This window comes from Rhamphochromis sp. 'chilingali', assembly GCF_963969265.1.
Source record: "Rhamphochromis sp. 'chilingali' genome assembly, chromosome: 15".
NCBI lineage: Eukaryota > Metazoa > Chordata > Actinopteri > Cichliformes > Cichlidae > Rhamphochromis > Rhamphochromis sp. 'chilingali'.
Genome location: NC_137942.1, coordinates 30,721,328 through 30,741,588, shown reverse-complemented (window position 1 = coordinate 30,741,588; position 20,261 = coordinate 30,721,328). Strand labels below are relative to the sequence as shown.

Genomic DNA, 20,261 nt, shown 5'->3' with positions numbered 1-20,261 from the left:
ATGCAGAAGTTTGGGCAACCTTGTTAATAGACATTATTTTCCTGTATAAATCGTTGGTTGTTACAATAAAAAATGTCAGTTAAATATCATACAGGAGACACACACAGTGATATTTGAGAAGTGAAAAGAAGTTTACTGGATTTACAGAAAGTGTGCAATAATTGTTTAAACAAAATCAAGCAGGTGCATCAATTTGGGCACCACAAAAAAGAAATGAAATGAATATTTAGTGTATATCAATGTGTGTGTCTCCTATATGATATATGGGGTGCCTTTGTCTGGATGTGCTTCCCATCCAGAGCTGCACAGCACAGAGGAAAGTTCCAGCGCTCCTGGAATCCCTCTGTGATGGACCGCCAGTCTCCAGGTGAAGGCACAGCCATGAAGTCGTCCACTAGACAGTCCCAGATGGACGTCGCTGCCTGGGGGGTGATCTGGCTCACCGTGGACACACCGACTCTGAAACTGAACGCGATGGTCCTGAAGGAGTCCCCGGTGACAAGGAACCTGGACAAAATTGTTCAAAATCAGTATTATGTGTACTGCAGTTACAAAATACATTATTCAAATTCCAAAATACTTTTGTGATGTCAGATATAAATCACAAAACTTAAATCTTACATAAAACATTTTGTAATTATAAGGATAATTACAAAATGTATATTAGATAATATCTAAAACAGTTGTGTTTTGTTTTAACTTTAACATATCATAATTTGATTGGTAGCAACTTTCACAACTACAGTGAGCCAATCACTCATAATTCCTAAACATGTCAATCAGGTAGGAATGAAGTGAGACATTAATAGAAATAAAGAGTTGTGTGTTGACATGTAGCCCTTTCCTTGCTTAAATCATTAATATTTTTGAAAAATTAATCTGTGATAAGACAGCTTATCAAGATAGAACCATGTAACTAGAGATGAACCAAACTGTTCACAGTTTTATCTAACTCTGTTTTAATAAAGGCTGTGACCCCTGCTATAGAGTCTGACAGCTGCAGGGATTATATACAAATATTCAACTATCCCAGAATCAAACCAGGTCCAAATAAAAAGGAGTGAGTATCACTACAAGGTTAACTCAGTGGTCCTAATGCTACAGTTTGATATCAGCAAACACCGAGCGCATACATTGATGTGACACCACAGCCATGCTATCATGCAAACACTGATAACAGCATAAATCGAATTAAATCGGGACTTGATGAGACCTTCTGAGTATCACTAGAAATATTATAAAGAGTCGTCTCTGTACCACAGTTTGCTTTCAGTAAACACCGACAGCATTCACTGTTAGCATAGCACATCCATGTTAGCAGTGTATAACTGGATGGATTAGCATATTAGCACAGATATCAATAAAGGACTACCGTATTAAATAGTTTTACTAACCTCAGGCAGACGGACAGGCGCTCTGCAGGTGGGATTGAGCGTCTGTAGTTGGTGTCTAGGCGGGCGATGCTGGGACCGACGAGGGAAAGCAGGTCCTCAAACTGGCCGACGGTGATAGCGCTGGAATCGGCCGTCATCCAGGCGCAGCTCCTGGAGCAAGTGGTGAAACTCACCAAACTGCTCATGCCTCTGGAGGACCTGATGGACCCAGGTACGGCGAGGACGTCTTTTACGCTGCTGCTCTGCTCTCCACAGTACATAGAGAAGGGAGACTCTCTCTTCAAGCCCTAGCTCGATAGCTGCCATCTTGCAAAGATACCGGTCTGGCACAACTCCCTCCCACATTCCTCCCACATTTCCGGTTCACGCGCGTCAAAATTTTGACGCGCGATGGATTTTTCTTGGACACGCGTTGAGACGCGAATGTACACGCTTCAAATTAGGGGCGTTTTATTCGCGTCCATCGCGTTCGGTGTGAACACACCGTTAGTCCGGAGGCTCCTGTGGCGCCTCCCAGAGGGCAGGAGGGTGAAGAGTCCATGTGATGGGTGACTGGGGTCTTTGATGATTTTCCCAGCCCTTTTCAGACACCGCTTCCTGTAGATGTCTTTTATGGCAGGAAGTGGTGCTCCGGCGATGCGCTGGGCAGTTTTCACGACCCTCTGCAACGCCTTCCGGTCCGAGGCAGAGCAGTTCCCGTACCAGACTGTTATACAGTTGGTCAGGATGCTCTCGATGGTGCAGCGATAGAAGTTCACCAGGATGTCTGAGGACAGGTGGTTCTTCCTCAGAGACCTCAAGAAGAAGAGGCGCTGGTGAGCCTTCTTGACCAGCTTGGAGCAGTTGGTCGTCCAGGTGAGATCCTCGGAGATGTAGACTCCCAGGAACTTGAAGCTGCTCACACGCTCCACAGCCGTCCCCTTAATGTGGATGGGTGGATGTGGGTCAGCATTCCTCCTGTAGTCCACGATGAGCTCCTTGGTCTTCTCGGTGTTAAGCAGCAGGTTGTTTCTGTCGCACCACTCAGCCAGACGATCCACCTCCTCCCTGTAGGCGGCCTCATCGTTGTCACTGATGAGGCCAATCACCGTGGTGTCATCTGCAAACTTAATGATGGTGTTGGAACCATCAGCAGGTCTGCAGTCGTGGGTGAAGAGGGAGTAGAGGAAAGGGCTCATCACACAGCCTTGTGGTACACCGGTGTTCATTGTGATGGTAGATGAGCAGCGGTTATCCAGCCGGACATGTTGGGGGCGGTTGGTCAGGAAGTCCAGTAACCATTTGCAGATGAGGGAACTGATACCCAGGTCTGTCAGTTTCCTGATGAGTTGTGAGGGGTGGATTGTATTGAATGCTGAACTGAAGTCTATAAACAGCATTCTGGCGTAGGTGTTGTTGTTGTCCAGGTGTGAGAGGACAGAGTGCATTGCGATGGAGACTGCATCCTCTGTGCTCCTGTTCCGGCGGTATGCGAATTGGTGGGGGTCCAGGGTGGGGGGGAGACAGGATTTGAAGTGTGCTAGGACCAGTCGCTCTAAGCACTTAGTGATGATGGGGGTGAGTGCTACTGGGCGGTAATCATTGAGGTAAGATGGGTTGGAGTTTTTGGGTATCGGGACGATGGAGGTGGATTTGAAGCAGGCCGGTACCACAGCGTGGGCCAAGGACAGATTGAATATGTCTGTGAGCACTCCTGCAAGCTCCCCAGAACACGCTCTGAGAACACGCCCGGGGATGCCATCAGGGCCTGCAGCCTTGTGGACATTGATCTTGCTCAGCACCGCCCCTACATCGGTGGGGGAGAGAGTCATAGGTTGGTGGTCTGGCGTCATGTCTGCTTTGGTTGTGGTTGTGGGGTTCCCTCGCTCAAAACGAGCATAAAAGTTGTTGAGCTCGTTGAGGAAGGAGACATCAGAGGATGCGGGGGAGGGTTTGGTGGTCCTGTAGTCTGTAATGGTCTGGAGTCCTTGCCACATGCGTCGGGGGTTGGAGTTGGAGAAGTGTTCTTCTACCTTCTTTTTGTAATGGTGTTTGGCTTTTTTGATGCCCTTCTTTAGATTAGCCCTGGCTGTACTGTAGGCGTGTGCATCTCCTGACCTAAAGGCGGTGTTGCGGGCCTTCAGGAGGAGACGAACATCCCGGTTCATCCAAGGCTTCTGGTTGGGGTACATGGTGATCCGTTTCTGGGTGATGACACTGTCTGTGGTTTTGGAGATGTAATCCAGTACAGATGAGGCGTACTGGTCCAGGTCTGTGTGGGTGAACATATTCCAGTCTGTGTTTTTAAATCTGTCCTGGAGCACTGCGTCTGTCCCCTCTGGCCACACTTTAATTGTCCTCACAGCAGGTTTCACACGTTGGATGAGTGGTGAATACCGAGGTGTGAGGAACAGGGAGAGATGGTCCGATTGTCCAATGTGGGGGAGGGGTGTGGCTTTGTAGGCTCCAGCCAGGTTGGAATACACATGGTCTTTAGGCATAAGAGCAACAAGGGTTTTCTTCACTTTTAAGTTGAGTGTAGATGGTGGTGTTCTATTAAAAACAGATTTTTTAAAAATATATTAATGTAAAAAAAAACTACTCACTGACCTAACCTACCACCAAATGTAGCTAAGTGAGTCTCAGAACATAACAAGGAGCAATGGAAGATGGTGACCTAGTCTGATCAATCGTGGTTTCCTGAACATCATTATGACATATGAGTGACTCATTTACTCCAGAGAGAGATCACAGCAGGATGCACTATTAACAGATGAATGCCAGTCAGCAAAGGAAACATGATGTTCTGAGTAATGCTTTCCTTGGTTCTGACATTTGTGTGGATGCTACTTTGAACCCCCTCATAGTGCTATGAGTAAACACTTGGAGAAGAGTGGGAAGGAAAAACTCACTTTTAACAGGAAAAAACCTAGAAACAGAAGTTAGCATTTTATCCCATAAGCTCATCAGGGAAGAGTTTAGTGAGGTCACGGACATGTTAGAAAAATGGCCTTTTTCCCATGGACTAAATACCTTTACTCCTTTTGAAGGTTATGTACACATGCATTTAACTTAACAGTATTTTCTGATCACCATGGCTTCTTTCAATAAGATAATGCGCCCTGTCACACTGCAAAATGTATTCATATTTTTAACTTCCAAATCTCAGGTCAATCAAGCAGATATGGAGAGAAGGATCAGCTGGTAATGTCCTGTGGCTGACATTAAAGGACACAATTGAAGGTCTTGTCTGACCGATGTCCAGGTGAGTCAGAGGCTTTTTGGTGGCATGAAAGAGGCATAATATCAGACTTTTTTTTATAAATGTTGTGGTTGATCAGTCTATTTCAGTACATACATGAAAATCATGTAATAATAAGATGTAATTTCATACGTAAGAAAATAACTTCTACAGTTTTTCATTTTCGGAGTTTCGTCAATTCAGGCCAAGCAGACTGTTTGTGACTTCTGTACTTTGTATTGTAATGTGTCTTTGATCTGTCGTTGGTTCTGAAATTTCAAACATTATTGTAATAGCAATAATATTAGTTTAAATTGTGTAGTTTGACTCCATCAGCACCAACCAGTCACAGCCATCTTTACTTGTAGTTTCCTTTCCATTCTTCCTTTCTTCCACCCCTACAACTTCTCCCCACTCTCTCCACTGTGCTCTCTCCTTCCTTAGTTACATATTGATTAGGTCTCTCAGTGTGTGTATGTGCGTACGTGTGTGTGTGTGTGTGTGTGTGTGTGTGTGTGTGTGTGTGTGTGTGTGTGTGTGTGTGTGTGTGTGTGTGTGTGTGTACATGCCTGGTCCTGCTGTGGTCAATGAGGTCAACATGGTGGCCAGACAGGCTTCTACCCCCCAACCCACCCACCCGTTTTTGTTGTTTTTTCTCCCTGCCTTTTCCATCTCCTCCTGTTCTCCCTTTTACAGTCATCGAGTGTAGTTAGATAAACGCAACTTTGAAGGAGTCAGAAAAGATCTCAGTTGGTAGTAGCTGAAACCAAAAATAAGCACTTATCTTTGGTTAATTTCCTATATTACTAAATGTCAGTGTAGGAAAGTCAAGTTTCTGAATGCGTTTCAGACTGAAGTGAAACTGGAATACCACCACACATGAGTAGTAAAGGTCAAAAACTTGCATTTTTACAAGTTTCTTTGGACACAGGCAGACGATGTCCCTCTTTTCTTGCACTGGAAAAAAAGAGGCAGCCTGTTTTTCAAACACCACCTGACAGCAGCTGCCCTCACTGACCCTTTGGCCATCAGACTTGGTGTCTGAGTGGAGGAGGGGTCAGGATGGATGGGAGCCCTGGGGTCAATAGAGGACATAGGGCAAAGACGGAGGGAGAGCCACAAAGAGGAAACTCAAAAGGATGCAGCACGAGAGAGGGCAAAAGAGATAAAGCAGGGACGACATGGTGTGGTCAGTGCTCAGTGTGCAGATTTTATGATCTGATTTTATAATCTGAATACAAAATCAAGTTAAGTTCTTAATGAAGCAAACCACAAACATCTAAGAAAACTACAGTTTCTTAGGAGCTTATCCTCAGTCGCTCACTTAGTTGGCCAGTCCGTCACTTTGATCCAAAGTTAAATAGCTCAACAATTACTAGATGGACTAACATGAAGTTTTAGTTTTTCTTTTAGTTATTAGTTTTACAGACCATCTTCCCCATGCCATGGTGGAGGGCATTAGCTAAATGTGGTGACATTTCAGCTGGTTTTAATGTGTTTGGGTTTTGTTTTTGACATGTTCATTACCAGTCTCCACAGAGAGGTGACCCCCAGTGAGTGCTTTGACAACAGTGGGAAGGAAAAACTCCCCTTTAACAGGAAGAAACGTCAAGCAGAACCAGGCTCGTGGAGAGTCAGCCATCTGCCGTGATCAGTGTGGAGGGAGGGGAGGAAGACAGGACAAAAAGCATGTTGTGGAAGAGAGCCAGAGATTAATAATAATATAATATGGGGTGGCTGTAGCTCAGGTGGCAGAGCAGGTCAGCCACTAATCAGAAGGTCGGTGGTTCGATCCCAGGCTGCCTCCTGGCTGCATGCCAACTATCCTTGGGCAAGATACTAACCCTGTGTTTGCCTACTGGTGGTGGTCAGAGGGCCCGGTGGCGCCTGTGTCCAGCAGCCTCGCCTCTGTCAGTGCGCCCCAGGGCAGCTGTGGCTATAATGTAGCTTGCCATCACCAGTGTGTGAATGACTGAATGTAGTGTGAAGCGCTTTGGGGTCCTTAAGGACTAGAAAAGCACTATACAAATGCAGGCCATTTACCATTTCAATAACTCATTAAATGATTAACTACAAAGTGGTGTATTTAATGTATGCTGTAGTTCCATTAAACTATTGGTCAGACTAACTGTTTGTCCTGTATTTATGCTAAGCTAACTTTAGCTGTTCAATTAAATATATTTTACAGTTCCACATAAATATATTATTGAAATGCTACATTTAAACTAGATGGTACCAGGCTCATAATTATTTTGAACTAGAGCACCCTCTGGTGGCAAAATCCAAACATGAACACCAGTGTAGTCCTTAGACTGCAAATTGAGCAGAAATCCAATAGCAACAACTTAGAAAACCAGCTGACCCGTGGCCTGTGACTCCCTCAGCATGGCATCTGATAGCCCTTGCTACAGGGTCACAGTAGTGACATCATGGGTCACCTCATTGTGGTGCAGTCTCTTTCCTGTGGTTAGGTTATCAGTGTGAGGGGTCAGACTCATTCTCCTTCTCAGGGGTGTCAACTGAACTGCTAAGACGTACTGTAATTGCTTTGGCCGTGTGACAGTGCAGGCAGCATTGCTGCACAGTATACAACCTTATTAGCAACATAAATGTTAATGCATTATAAGGTGCAGGTTATGATGATAAGGTGTGGTGTGTATAGGAATACAAAGTCCGTTTGTGTTAGCTACATATCATTAAGACCTGTTTACATCCACACCACCAATGTGAGTTTGTTATGGGTGAATGCAGAGGGCTTCACATCGTCTGTTTAGAATTCCCCAGTAACTTAACATATTTTTGGATTGTGGGAAGAAGTCTGAGTAACTAGAGAGAGTTCATAGAAACAACACAGAAGGCCCCCAGCTGGTTCTTGCATTTAAACCAAGGCCCTCTGTACTGTGCAGCAATAGTACTAACCACAACCTATGTAGAATCTTAAACACAGTAATTCTTTATTTACTTATGGTCCTCAGTGTGAGCTGGTCAAATATCGCCAATTTTATGGTTGGTAGTTCAATCCCTTCAGTCTGCATGCTGAAAAAGCTTGTCCCTTCTTCATCGTGAAGAAGAAGTGTAATTATTAGATTGAAAGAAAACTGATGTTGAAAAAGGTGCTTGAGATGAGTGAGATGTGTTATGGAAGAACTGTCCCATTTCTATTCTAGTTCTGAAAAAACAGGCTTTCTTGAAAATGCTTTAGCGGGTGCTTGAACAATCTTTCTCCAGTCTTTCAAAGTTTTTCTTTCAACAACACTGGCTAGTTTTTTAGGACAGTTTAATCCAGTCCTATATCTCTCCATTTTCAGAGGAATGTTTTTCGTTTGGTAAACTACTCAGCACTGACTTGTAAATGGCCTGTATTTGTAAAGCGCTTTACACTACATTCAATCATCCACACATTCACACTGGTGATGGCAAGCTACATTGTAGCCACAGCTGCCCTGGGGCGCACTGACAGAGGCGAGGCTGCCGGACACTGGCGCCACCAGTAGGCAACGGGTGAAGTCTCTTGCCCAAGGACACAACATCCGAGACTGTCAGGGCCGGGGGCTTGAATCGGCAACCTTCCGATTAAAAGGCGAACTGCCAACTCTTGAGCCACGATCGCCCCATACTTATAAATCATTCAAACATATAAAAGGAACAAAAATCAAGGGGTGAGCTAGTATTGTGTTTACATATAAGGGACAACTTAGCAAAGAACCAGTTTTAAAATGCAAGTTTAGGCATTTTTTTCAAACACCTCATTAGTTCCAGCTTCTTTAGTTGAATTGATGAAAAATGCCAAAGAGAGGACATTTTGACAGGCATAGAGTTGTATTTTTTGCACCAAAAGCTGTTAGCTGAAAATGTGAGTGTATCTTTTTTAAAAAGAAAAGAGGAAACTGGAAAAATGGAAGACAAATGAAGAGGATTAAATACTATCTATAGCAGGTGAAAAGTATCTGAAAGCAGGGGCGGAGCGTGGGGGTGGCTTACGGGGCTTAAGCCCGGGTTGTTTTGTCAGAAGCCCGGGGTATTTTGGAGTGTAATTTTTTCATAGTTAGATGCCTGGCTGACAACTGTATAAAACAAAAAGTACACACAATATTCGAAGCACATAGTGCACACTGTGGGAATTTACGACTGTGCGTGAATCCCCCCCTGATATTGGTATGATCCAAGCTCAGGCACTAAGCGACTGAGCGAGGGGGCGGGGCAGCTGCTGCCCGTGAGTGCGCTGTTGGAGAGACGGAGCCAGCCATACTAAGGAGAGCTTAAGTTTGACCAGGTACCAAAGCAAATCATTCGTACTGTACAAATAATGTAAATATGACGGTGCATCACGAAAGATTGATATGAAACTGATCACTTGACCAATATTACGTTACTTGCTCTTCAAGTGAATCAACAAATGGCAAAATGAAAAGCCGAACAAATGCTATTTTTTTTAGAGTCTTAGCTTACGTGTGTTTATTTCATATTTTCAGTTCTTACCCTCCCCGACTAAATCGGTTTCAGTTATGTACTGAAACATAAGAATGGACATTAGAGGGTTCTTTCAAAGAAAAAACTCAGGTAAATGTTATTTTATATATTATGCTTTGTATGTTGTTCAGTATATTTCTATGCAAAACAAGAGGGATTTCAGTACACAGCAGGATATTCACATTTGTAACCAGATATTTACATACACTTTAGGGAGAAAACATAAAACATTTTTACTGTACAACATCAATTTAGAGTAAATTTTTGTTTTAGATAAATATTGAAATATATTTTGAATTAGTTAAATTTCAGAATAAAGAGAGACAGAGCTATTTTTATCACTTTCATCAAATTTAGGAGTACATGTACACTAAATTTATTGTTAATTAATAAGAAAACTCCAGAGGATTCCATTCTGAGCTGAAGAAGCTTCTGATAGGTTAGTAGAGTCCATGTGAGTAAATTGCTGGCACAGCTGTGGATGCATATAAGGCAAAACACAGAGCCTGTTTCTTTGACATGGGAAAATCAAGAGATATCAACCAAAACACCAGGAACAGAACTGTGGAGCTCCATAAGTGTGGCTCAAGTTTGAATACAATTTGGTGCCATTTGCAATTAAAAAACACAGACAGTTTCTCTCTTTACTCTTAAAGTTAACAAATATGTTTTTATATTTATCAATCTAAAAAAAATAAACATTTAGTCTGATTTGATGTTACAATTAAAAAAGTGTTTTTATCTGAAGAGTAAATATCTGGTTTCAACTGTATATTTGATGATTGTCAGCACAAAGAGGGAGAGAGAGGAGAACGAGGACAGAACAGATGAACAAGAGCAGGTGAGACACACATGTTAGTCAAATGGTTGTTTACCAAAAGTATCACCGTATCATAGGTCCTCATGTATCTCGTACCTAGTGTTTCTTTTTAGGTTTGTTATTTTTCAAATTCTGTATTTATTAAGTTCTGCAGGCTTGTTTGCACAACAAGGCTGAATAATTATATAAACTTTTCTCAATCTAAATAGTGTACTTTGGTAGAATTAAAAAAATAAGTGTAGTGCAGGTCTATGATGATTTTTAGTGCTATCATCTAGTTCTGATTCTGGTTCTGTCTTGGTTAAGTCCTCAGTAGTCCTGATTTTGAACTGTTGTAGTCCTGTTTTTAATTCTGGATCAGTTCTGGGTCTGGTTGAATTGGGGTTTAGTCCTCGTGTCTTGATGCAGCCCTGACCTTGTTCTGCCTTGCTGCTTAATTAAAAAACTAGTTTAAGGTGTCCTGCACATGTGATATATATTTTTCCCTATATGAAGTCATTCTTTTTTGAACAGAGCCTATTAATCTTTCAGTCATTTCTACACCCCCCCCCCCAAAAAAAAAAAAAAAAAAATCCCACATGCATACTACTCTTTGGGCTAAGCCCCGGGTGTTTCAAATGTCTGGCTCCGCCTCTGTCTGAAAGGCATGTTCTTAAGAAACAGGAGTGAAGAAAAATCCAGCAAAGATCCACAATTTACTCTTCACCAAGATCTCAACAGAAACGGTCTCACTGGAACAGAAATGGTGAAGAAGTGCAAACAGGGAGAGACCAGGGTTTGCTAAATTACATAAGAACTGGAAAAAACTGAGCGACAAGTTCATAAGGGGACTGATGAATTTAACGATGTTCACAGGTTCTCATTAAGAGGAAAGTATTTTCAGTCAAGTATTAAAAACAAGCCTTATATTCAAATGCATTTGTTATTTCTTCCAATTGATGTTAAGCAAGAACAAAAGGGTCTGTAATTCCCAAATAGTTAACTTCATATTTATGTTAAACCCCTTGAATTACATTTGAATCACCTTAATCACATCTTCTTAGTTTGATTTAAATCCACTGCACAGAGACCAAATTACCAACACCTCTGGACCTAACTGTAGGTTCCACAGACCTCACCAAGACTTCAGATTCACTGGAGTTTTGCAGGGTTTTTTCCCCTTTTGTTTTAATCGTTTTTCTCTCTACATTGCTTGGTTATGTGTGGATAACCAGGTAGCTGAGAAGAAATACTAGTCATTTTTTTTTATATTAATAGTGTGACTAATAATTGTTTATAAGCACATAAGCTTCATTTTATCTCAATTTTCATGTTTTGTTCAGAGTGTACAGCCAATTGTACACTCTGTTCATTGTATTTCCAAATTATGCAGCTCTGTACCTCCTCACTACATCGCAGCGTTGCAGTTTTACCTCCACTTTTTTGCTACAAAATACTTTTCAGACTTGAGGATTTTGCAATAAAAGTTTTGTTCAGTGGGAATCTATTATCACCTCTGGTCATTAGCAGTTATGGTTACGTTTCAAAACTACCATTCTCAAGTTTTACTGCAACTAAATGTAAGAAAAGGTTGTATTTGCAGCAGTGCAGTTCTTTTCCTTTATCTTTGTTATAATTAAATACAACAATAGCATTTCTGCTTTCAAAAACTCTACAGTCACACACAAAATCCACAACAGCCATGTCAGTCTGATTAGTGATGACAGATCTTTAATAATCACACAGAGTTCATATCAGTGCGTCACATCCAGATCAAATGCAAATCTCATGTTACACCTTAACATCTGTAAATAACTGACAGACTCGTTGTCACATGGTTCACAGTATAAATTATATACAACATTTTCTGTAAGAAAACAAAAACATGTCAGAAGGAATTTAAGCGTTTCCTTTTACTTTGATGTTTCCTCTGTCTCAGCAGCAGAATCATCATTTGGTCAGCTGAGATTGGTGTGAGTGTGTGTGTGTGTGTGTGTGTGTGTGTGTGTGTGTGTGTGTACACAGTCAGGCTTCTGTCCCGCTGTGTGAGTGCGAGGCTGCTCCTCTTCACTTTTCTTTCTGTCTGTCTACCACTTTAGTTTTTGTCTCCCTTGTCCTCCACGCTCACTGGTAACCACGAATCTCTGTGCAACTTCTCATTCCTTTCCACCTCCTTGACGCTGGGTGTTGACGTTACCTGCATGTGCACCGGCAATTGCTTGAATTCATCCTCGTTCACGTCATAGTCCTTCATCTTTGAGCTAAGGATCCACCAGTTGCCAGCAAAGCCAATGTCCAACACCCGCTGAGGGATCTCCCTCCAGGGTACTGACAAGTTAGAGCACTGGGCTTCATACAGCATGGCGTCCGGGTCGTAGTCAGCGTAGTACACCACAGACAGAAGACCCAGGCTGGCATGGCGGAGGCGGCCCTCATTACGGAGCTTCACCAGACTCTGTACATGGACATCAGAGATGCCGCTGCGGATCCAAGGGGACAGCAGTCCCAGCTGGTTGGAACGTTTCAGCAGGGCGTCGTCGAAGGACAAGCGGTCAGGTTTGGTGTAGAAGCAGGCCCAGGCACCGCCCAACAGCGTCACATACACTGATGTTCGGAGTGGTCTCTCCCAGGCGCCAACTACCGCCTCTCTGCACGCTTCTTTGTAGTCAGAGAGCAGGCTGCGACACCACACACCTGTAGGGAGCAGAGGACGAAAAACTAAGCCTGGATGTAAACTACCTCTCCTCATGACAAAAAAAAAAAAAAACAACACTGGCCGGCTGCAGGAGGTGAGAGGAGTCAGGTGACCTAATCACCATCTATTTATGACGTTATCACACCAACAACCCAATTCAGCGGCATATAGTTGTTAGGAGGATTAAAAAACTCTATACTGTATCACCGTTTTTGTCATGCAACCAACATGCACAAAGACTAGCAGAATAATGCGTTTAAAATGGTCATTTAAGCAATTAAAATTACTGGGACTGTTTCCGTTATAATAAGCTATGTTTACCACTGAGCTGGCCGTTAACCCCCTTGCTATCCAGCTAACGTGGCTAACCCGTGCCTCAGTTCCTCACCTACTTTGCTGTTTTTCAGCCGCTCCCAGCGGCTCGCTGTGCCCGGAGGCGCCGCTGCTTCCGCCGCAGAGCTGAACATCATCCTCGCTACACGAAACGAGGCCATTTTAACGACTCTTCTGCACTAAAGACTCTTAACCTTCATGCAGAATTGACATTTTAACTAGTGACAGGGACCTCACATGAAGTCAAAATGGCAGCTACTTCTTTTTTGTTGGTTGACAGCTAACAAAAAGGTTTATTACCGCCATCTACTGGGCTGGAGTGGTGGTGCGAGACTCCAGAAAGAATTAGCCTACAAATACACACCCTGCTACCATAAATTACATTTCATCTCTGCTTACAATTTCTGTCTCTCTTTATAACTCAAAAATGCTGCTGTCCCACCATTAATAATTCTTTCCAATAACTGCCAATAACTTCTACACCCCCTTGTTTCTGTGTTTTAGTTTGATCATTTCTCTAGCTTTCCTATTTAACAGGAAAGCTAGAGAAATGATCTAGCTTTCCTGTTAAATAGGAAAGCTATTTAACAGCTTTCCTGTTCCCCTTTCCCTTTGGCACTGAGCAAATTATATTTCCCTGATATGCACATGCAGTTGATCATCAGTTGATTATTTTTCCCTTTTCTTATTGTCTTGCTTTGGTACATTTTCCCTGTATAGTCTATGAATGGCTTTAGTTTGCCCCTGTGGCCCATCTTTGCTGCCATTTATTTCTTATTTTCAATACTTTTAATGCTTTTACTACTGCTATTACTACTACTTCTTTATCTTCCAGCTGGTCCCTTTACGGGTCATCACAATAGATCATCTGCTTCCATCTCCCCCAATCCCTTGCATGCTCGTCTGTCTCACCAACCCCCTTTATGTCCTCCCTCACTACACTTACACCTTCTTTTTGCCTGGCAGCTCCACCTTCAGCATCCTTTGTCCGATATATTATCCACCCTATCAAACTCTTCTCAACCTTGCTTCTCTTACTTGGTCTCCAAACTGCTCAGAAATCTTACCATGTTCACTTCTGACCGCCGACAGCTCCACTAGACACGATAGAGGGTCTCACTCCCTTGCGTGAACCCTTCCTTTCGTTCTTGTTGCTATCCTCCTGTCACAAATCACCCCTGACACTCATCTCCATCCGCTCCACCGTGCCTGCACTCTCTTGTGTTTTTTGTAACGTTAGAACCTTTCAAATAAAGTTATTTTGAAGAGCGCTTCCACGTGACAGCTTTGTTTACGCGGTGACGTGTACCGGAAGCTGTGTTAAAATGACTCCAGTATCAGCAGGACCTGTAAGGCTGTGAAAGACAGGTGTTAGCATTGTAATGTTATTAATGTCTAGCATTTTATTAAGTCCGCACAGACGCTGTTGTAATATATTAACCTTAGCTTTATTTACAATTTAAATATTAGCTAGTCGTAGGATTCGCTGTCTCTGCTGAGTGGTTGATATTACGCCATTCAATATCATCATTATCAGCAGCAAGGTCCTGCTGAGCAGCGAGGACAGACTGCCAAGACATATTTCACCTCTCTGGTTATTACATTTTGGTACGTTTCACCTGTTCTTATCGGATTTTAAAGCGTCAAAATTGAATATTTTTATATTATACATTAACTGTAAACTTCAAGTGGTTCTCTTGTCGGTGAACTAACAGATGTTCGACATAGCATTTCTTTACTAACGTTCATTTTTCTCTCAGCTCTTGCATGAAGTTACTGGTTGTCCATTGGAGACATGGCTAGTCCAAACAACCTACAGTTTCAAGGTAAATGTGACAGAATCTTTAAAGGAGATATAGGTTGTAAATTTCTGCTTGTTTTGTTCTGCCTGGGTTTCTTTGTGTCACGTGTTAGTTCCAGGTAGGTAGTTGGGAGATCTGTTTTACGCAGAAACCAAGCTGTCGTGTCCACGTGAATCAGAAAACTGGACTCTCCCCTTACCTAGGGGTTTTAATTGGCTGTAAAAGGGTTTATACTGCAGTGACCATGCAGAGCACATAGTACAGTACTCTGAATCACGAAATCGCCCTGAAAACGTTGAAAAAAAATATTGTTGATTGCAAACCATCTACTAAAGGACAAATAGCGACATCTGCTTGCCATACTCTGCTATCGCAGTCGTATGTAAAGATGCTCTTCCTGCTTCCTTGTAATTTCTTTTACTTTCATGTAACATTGTGTAGATTGCACGGGCGATTATGGGTCAGATTGCAGGAAAATTATGCTTGTTTTCATTTGCATAATATGCATGGATGTATTGAACATCCTGCTGATTTATGACACACAGTGAGTTCCAGTGTATTCTGTGTCAAATACTAAGTCTTTTCTCTGACCTACTAAACGGCATGCTAGCATGGCTATTGAAACACCTTCATGGTGTGTTGGTAACTTCTCTTACTGCTTGTTTTCTAGTCTTATTCAATAAAGTGTGTGTTTTAAAAACCTTTAACAGAAAGTCTGTCTCTCTGTGAGGCAGGCTGATACCAACACTATGTAATCTAAAGCAGCACAACACTGCTGTTGAATAAAATGAAACAAGGTATGGAAGCTTCTTGCAGGAAGTTGTGTTCTTTGTCAGATAATATCATTAAAACAGGACCGGTCCGGTTCAGTGACATCAATTAGGAAACCATAGACAGAAACTGAGATCGCTTTTTCAGTAACTGTTTGTAAATATGCTTTTAAATCCTCTCAAGTTTGACATTTTAACATGAAATCTATGGGAATTTAGTCCCTGTGGGAGTGCTGATCAGAAGAACTGCGCTTACCGACTGCCTTTTGCCCATGTGCGTCCATAGAGTTTGAAGAAGCAGCAGAGCTGCTATCGGCAGACCCTGGAGCCTCCACACTCAGTATGTCGGGCTCAAACACCCCCAACACAACAGCATCAGCAGGAGAAGATGTAAAGCTGGACCTATCTGAGGACGAGGAGGGTCAGCAAGAGAGTTCAGAGGTAAAAAAGTTGTGTGGACCACGAATAAAGTTTGAGTTTCTACTTTGAGTGCATATCAGCTGATAGACATCTGTGCTTCCAGCTGTTAGGAGGGCAGAAACCAAGTGGTGGCTTCTGGACCTTTGAGTATTATCAGTCTTTCTTTGATGTGGACACAATGCAGGTATGCCTGACATCTACCTGACACTTTGTCTACACATAAAGTCTTTGTCAGTCAGTTTGAAGTTACGTGTTTCTTTTGTTTGACCCTATCATGATGCAGGTGCTGGACAGAGTGAAGGGGTCAGTGATGCCACAGCCTGGGAGAAACTTCATCAAATACTACCTTAGGAGTAACCCAGATCTGTATGGTAAGTGGAAGAAGACACATTTAATTATTAAACTGTATTACAGGAAGAACATATTTTGCACTGTGCCTTGTCTTATGGGGGGCATGTAAGTAGATTTTTGGTAGGGGAAATTAGATTCTAGCTATGCCTGAAGATGAGTCGTAGGTGGGTAGGTAGGAGATTAAGGGCCAGATTACTGTTGGTTTGCACCAAGGTAAGCCTCTTTTTAATCCTAAACGTGTTTAATGTCTCATGGTCTTTATTATCTTATTGAATGTATCAGTTAATTCATGTGATTCAGGCATTTCTGATACATGTTAAAAAGCTGTTCAGGTGTCACTTATTGTCATTCCAGCTTTAACTGTTTGTTGCCCATAGGTTCAAAGGATCAACAAAGTGTCCATCAATTTTTTGACATTGATGAATTAGAAGATGAATGCACTCATATAAGTGTGCGTTTGTGCAGGTCCCTTCTGGATTTGTGTCACACTGGTGTTTTCTGTGGTGATTAGTGGGAACCTGTCCACCTTCCTTGCTGAGCAGAAAAACCCCACCTTCCACTACAGACCACAGTTCCACAGAGGTTAGTGCTGCACACGGTCTCAGTTTGACTCTGTGTCACTGTAGCACACTGGATCTGCATAGCTCTGTCTTGTTTCTCTGCCTTTAGTGACAATTGCTGCAGTAGTGATCTTTATGTATGCCTGGCTGGTGCCGATCGGGCTGTGGGGTTTTTTGACCTGGAGGCAAGGGGCCGAGAGGCAGATTGGAGGCTATTCTTTCCTGGAGACTGTGTGTGTTTACGGCTACTCGCTCTTTATCTATATCCCCACCTCTGTGAGTACATCTGTGGTGTTTACAGGTTTAATAAGTTGTATAAATGATCTCACCCATGATACATGATATACATGTATAATATAGCTCACATTTTCGGAAACCTCTGATGTCATTCTCTATGTAACTTGCCGTAATGTTAAAACTCACCTGTGGTTCTTCATTTGAATGAGTGCAGAGGTCTGTTCTGCCCAATGTTTTGAGTATTTTTGAAGAATAACATGTTCTGTCTGAATAATTCATTTAAGGTTTTGATTGGCAGCTGTGGCCCAGGCCACTGCCAAAAGGAAAGGTCAAACTTTGGTAAATTTCAACAAAAACCAAAGCAGAAACAATAATTAGCTGAATAAAAGTTCACCCTGTCACCTTCAGGTTTTGTGGATAATACCATATGACTGGCTGCACTGGATGCTGATCCTAATTGCCATGGTGATCTCAGGCTCAGTCCTGGTCCTCACCTTCTGGCCCGTTGTCCGTGATGACACCAAGGTGACGGCGGTGGCTACAGTAGTGACCATAGTGGTTTTGCACACACTGCTGGCAGTTGGCTGTAAGGTCGGTGAGCTGCGTGGATCTCAGATGTATGGAAGGACACCTTTACATTGAACCAGATACTCAATCTCCTCTCTTTTCTTCTAGCTCTACTTCTTTCACGCAGAAACATCCCCACCAACAGCTCTTCCTACTACCTCAACTCTCCACAATCACACAACGCTGGCCTTCAAAACCGACTGACCAACACCGAGGAGCAGCAGGGAAATGAAGACCGTCTTTTTTGACAGATCGAAAACGACTAGACTGGAGGAGACGGTGTTGATTATCACCACGGTGTGATTCACTTAATGCTTCATGGATAAAGTGCTGGGACGGTTGTGTGTATGTGCGTGTGTGTTTCGTTTGTCTAACTTATCCTGGGGTGGTTCATCTGTATTTCTACTGTGACTGATGTTTCATGATGTGGTGGATTGAGCAGTCCTTCTTTAACACTGTGACTTCCACTCATTTCATGATGTCGTAAAGGACGCAGGAAGACACTACAAAAGCTAATACATAAAACAATGTCACTCCTACTAATTTATCCTTATGACACATCACACGGACAACAACCAGATTTTTCAAGTTTAAAATGATTAGGTTAATGAGAATGCCCTAAATGTCTAATTTCTCATATAAATACACTTTGTGGCTTGTGGTCAACCCTGTGGGCTCATAGATGGAATTATGCGTGGCTCTGCACAAGAGTTTAAACATTGTTCAACAGCTGTTTTACAAAGCTCCGAATGTTATAATTGATATTATTAGATGACAATGATTGATTTGTTGGTGTGTACATCACTTTAATTTTAGAAGCAGGGGTATGCCCCCCTCCCTGCATCCGCTCTACATGTACAGATACATAGAAAAGGGACAATAATGGGGTATTTGTGTATTAAACATGTAGTGATACTGCCCTTAAGACACTGTTAGATGCTCTCAAGTCAAGCAATCTCTGAACTGTAAAGCTGCGGACTGGTCAAAAGATGATTGTAAAATAAAATAGAGTTTATGTGGTCCTGCCGGAAGAATATATATGTTTAGGTTGGCTCTAACTTATTAGTTATTCTATCACAAACTGAAACTCCAGCTGCTGCTTCTCTGCCACGTGGAAATGTAGTTTACCGTTTTCACTCACAACACTGACTCCCTGAATTTGCTTCAGTCGGATGTGCAGAAAAGAGTTTATTGAACCTGCAAAGGGACTCCAGCACATCACCGCCAGTCTTCAGTCACAGAATGACCTCAGCTGCTTTACTTGCATAGACAGTTCAGTGTAAAATGAAGAAAGGGTTGATGGATGTAGAGCTATTTATTTCCTACTGTGAACCCAGGTAGGGTTGTATTAATAAACGGATTCTCTACTCCAGATTGTTTGGATCTTATTACTGTTCCAATCTTTGATCACTCACAGCTGAAAAGGATTACAAGGTTTGCAGTTGAGCGATGTGAATCACCTTAAGCAACTTCAAAGATTGACTTGAACTAGGTCCCTTATGTGACAGGAAGACTAGAGACATGGCTTTGGTTCAGACTTGATGTCTAACACAGATCTTCAGACATTTGTCTAGATTTGTTTTTTTCTCAACATACTTCATTCTGACCTGGTTTCAGGATGAATTTGACCTACTTTGACTTTGTGTTAGTGAAATGATTTGAGAAGATGCTTGACTGCTTTAAAGCTCAACTTCGACTTCTTTCAATTTAAGATTTTTGTTTTGTAAATATTCAGAATTAAATTGAGATAATCCATCATCGTGATATACACTATTCCCATTCCAGGTACATTGTAACAGCAAACCCTGCTGAAACCATATACCAAAAATGTAACCTGACATGCATCTCCTGAGAAATGTAACTACATCTCGTCATCAGTGCACATCTGCAGTGGATCATCGGACTCCATCTCACCCTATCCCTAGCCTCCCTCTCTTCTGTCACACCAGCCCTCCTCATGTCCTCCTCTACATCCATGAACCTTTCTGCAATCTTCCCTTTTCTCTCATGTACTCATTTCTAATCTTGTCCCAATGAAAATCCTACCAACTTCACCTTTGCCTGCAGTCTTTATGTCAGTGTCACCATCTTCAAACCATCATAGCAGGTCTCTCAACAGTCTTGTAAACCTGTCTCCATACATTCTGCAATCTCTTCTTCGCCTGTCTCGTGCACTGTTCGTTGCTTTGGGTGGTTGACCCCAGGTATTTAAAGTCATCCACCTTAATCAGTCTACTCCTCTTCTTTCCAGAGCATGCTTCCACCTCTCCAGGTTCTCTTCCGTCCGCCTTCTGTTCTCACTACAGATCACTATGTCTGCAAACATCAATCCATGCAGACTCTTGTTGGCCTAATCCATCAACTTGTCTGTCATTATTGGAAATAAGAAGGGACACATCTTTTTCGTATGTACTCCATTTTCAGAATCTCAAAAGTAACAGGACAAAATAACAATTTGAATCACAAGGATTGTTTTTGAGCCTGATGCTAATATTTAGAATAACAAATCCCATGTATTTTTACTCTTTCCCCTTGTCATCCAGAGCTACGTGAGAGGAGGTTTTTGCTAACTCCATCAGCCTCGTGATCATCTTAACGCCTACTACATCTGAGTCAGAAAGCAGCCTTCCCACATTCAGATAA

At 42.4% G+C, this 20,261-nt stretch overlaps 3 protein-coding genes across 5 annotated transcripts; 1 reads left to right on the top strand and 2 right to left on the bottom strand.

Moving 5' to 3' along the window:
- Window positions 1-28: 28 nt before the first annotated feature.
- LOC308412002 (uncharacterized protein) lies at window positions 29-1,698 on the bottom strand. The gene is made up of 2 exons (XM_080906073.1): window positions 1,395-1,698; window positions 29-507 (listed from the first exon to the last, which is right to left on the bottom strand). The coding sequence occupies exons 1-2, from the start codon at window positions 1,652-1,654 to the stop codon at window positions 237-239; spliced, it is 531 nt and encodes a 176-aa protein (XP_080762199.1). The 5' UTR covers window positions 1,655-1,698; the 3' UTR covers window positions 29-236.
- A 9,894-nt stretch (window positions 1,699-11,592) lies between these two features.
- Window positions 11,593-13,170, bottom strand: timm29 (translocase of inner mitochondrial membrane 29). Its single transcript, XM_080906373.1, has 2 exons — window positions 12,967-13,170; window positions 11,593-12,577 (listed from the first exon to the last, which is right to left on the bottom strand). Exons 1-2 carry the CDS (start codon window positions 13,070-13,072, stop codon window positions 11,979-11,981), a joined length of 705 nt encoding a protein of 234 aa, XP_080762499.1. The 5' UTR covers window positions 13,073-13,170; the 3' UTR covers window positions 11,593-11,978.
- Window positions 12,566-18,992, top strand: yipf2 (Yip1 domain family, member 2). 3 transcript variants are annotated; one of them, XM_080906371.1, is made up of 9 exons: window positions 12,566-12,672; window positions 14,672-14,737; window positions 15,770-15,924; window positions 16,007-16,087; window positions 16,187-16,274; window positions 16,720-16,836; window positions 16,924-17,090; window positions 17,460-17,642; window positions 17,727-18,992. In XM_080906371.1, exons 2-9 carry the CDS (start codon window positions 14,707-14,709, stop codon window positions 17,820-17,822), a joined length of 918 nt encoding a protein of 305 aa, XP_080762497.1. In that variant the 5' UTR covers window positions 12,566-12,672; window positions 14,672-14,706; the 3' UTR covers window positions 17,823-18,992. The 3 variants fall into 3 exon arrangements, with proteins under 3 accessions (XP_080762497.1, XP_080762496.1, XP_080762498.1); XM_080906370.1 differs by lacking the exon at window positions 12,566-12,672 and adding an exon at window positions 14,224-14,519; XM_080906372.1 differs by lacking the exons at window positions 12,566-12,672; window positions 14,672-14,737 and adding an exon at window positions 14,224-14,519.
- The last annotated feature ends 1,269 nt before the right edge of the window (window positions 18,993-20,261 follow it).

Bases quoted from the DNA above. Each gene is read 5' to 3' on its own strand.
- yipf2 (XM_080906371.1), top strand. From the start codon at position 14,707: ATGGCTAGTCCAAACAACCTACAGTTTCAAG. The intron at 15,925-16,006 runs GTAAAAAAGTTG...CTGTGCTTCCAG, and splicing joins GTCAGCAAGAGAGTTCAGAG to CTGTTAGGAGGGCAGAAACC. The intron at 17,091-17,459 runs GTGAGTACATCT...TGTCACCTTCAG, and splicing joins TTATCTATATCCCCACCTCT to GTTTTGTGGATAATACCATA.
- timm29 (XM_080906373.1), bottom strand. From the start codon at position 13,072: ATGGCCTCGTTTCGTGTAGCGAGGATGATGTTCAGCTCTGCGGCGGAA. The intron at 12,578-12,966 runs GTGAGGAACTGA...TGCTCCCTACAG, and splicing joins GCTGAAAAACAGCAAAGTAG to GTGTGTGGTGTCGCAGCCTG.
- LOC308412002 (XM_080906073.1), bottom strand. From the start codon at position 1,654: ATGTACTGTGGAGAGCAGAGCAGCAGCGTAAAAGACGTCCTCGCCGTA. The intron at 508-1,394 runs GTTAGTAAAACT...AATTTTGTCCAG, and splicing joins CGCCTGTCCGTCTGCCTGAG to GTTCCTTGTCACCGGGGACT.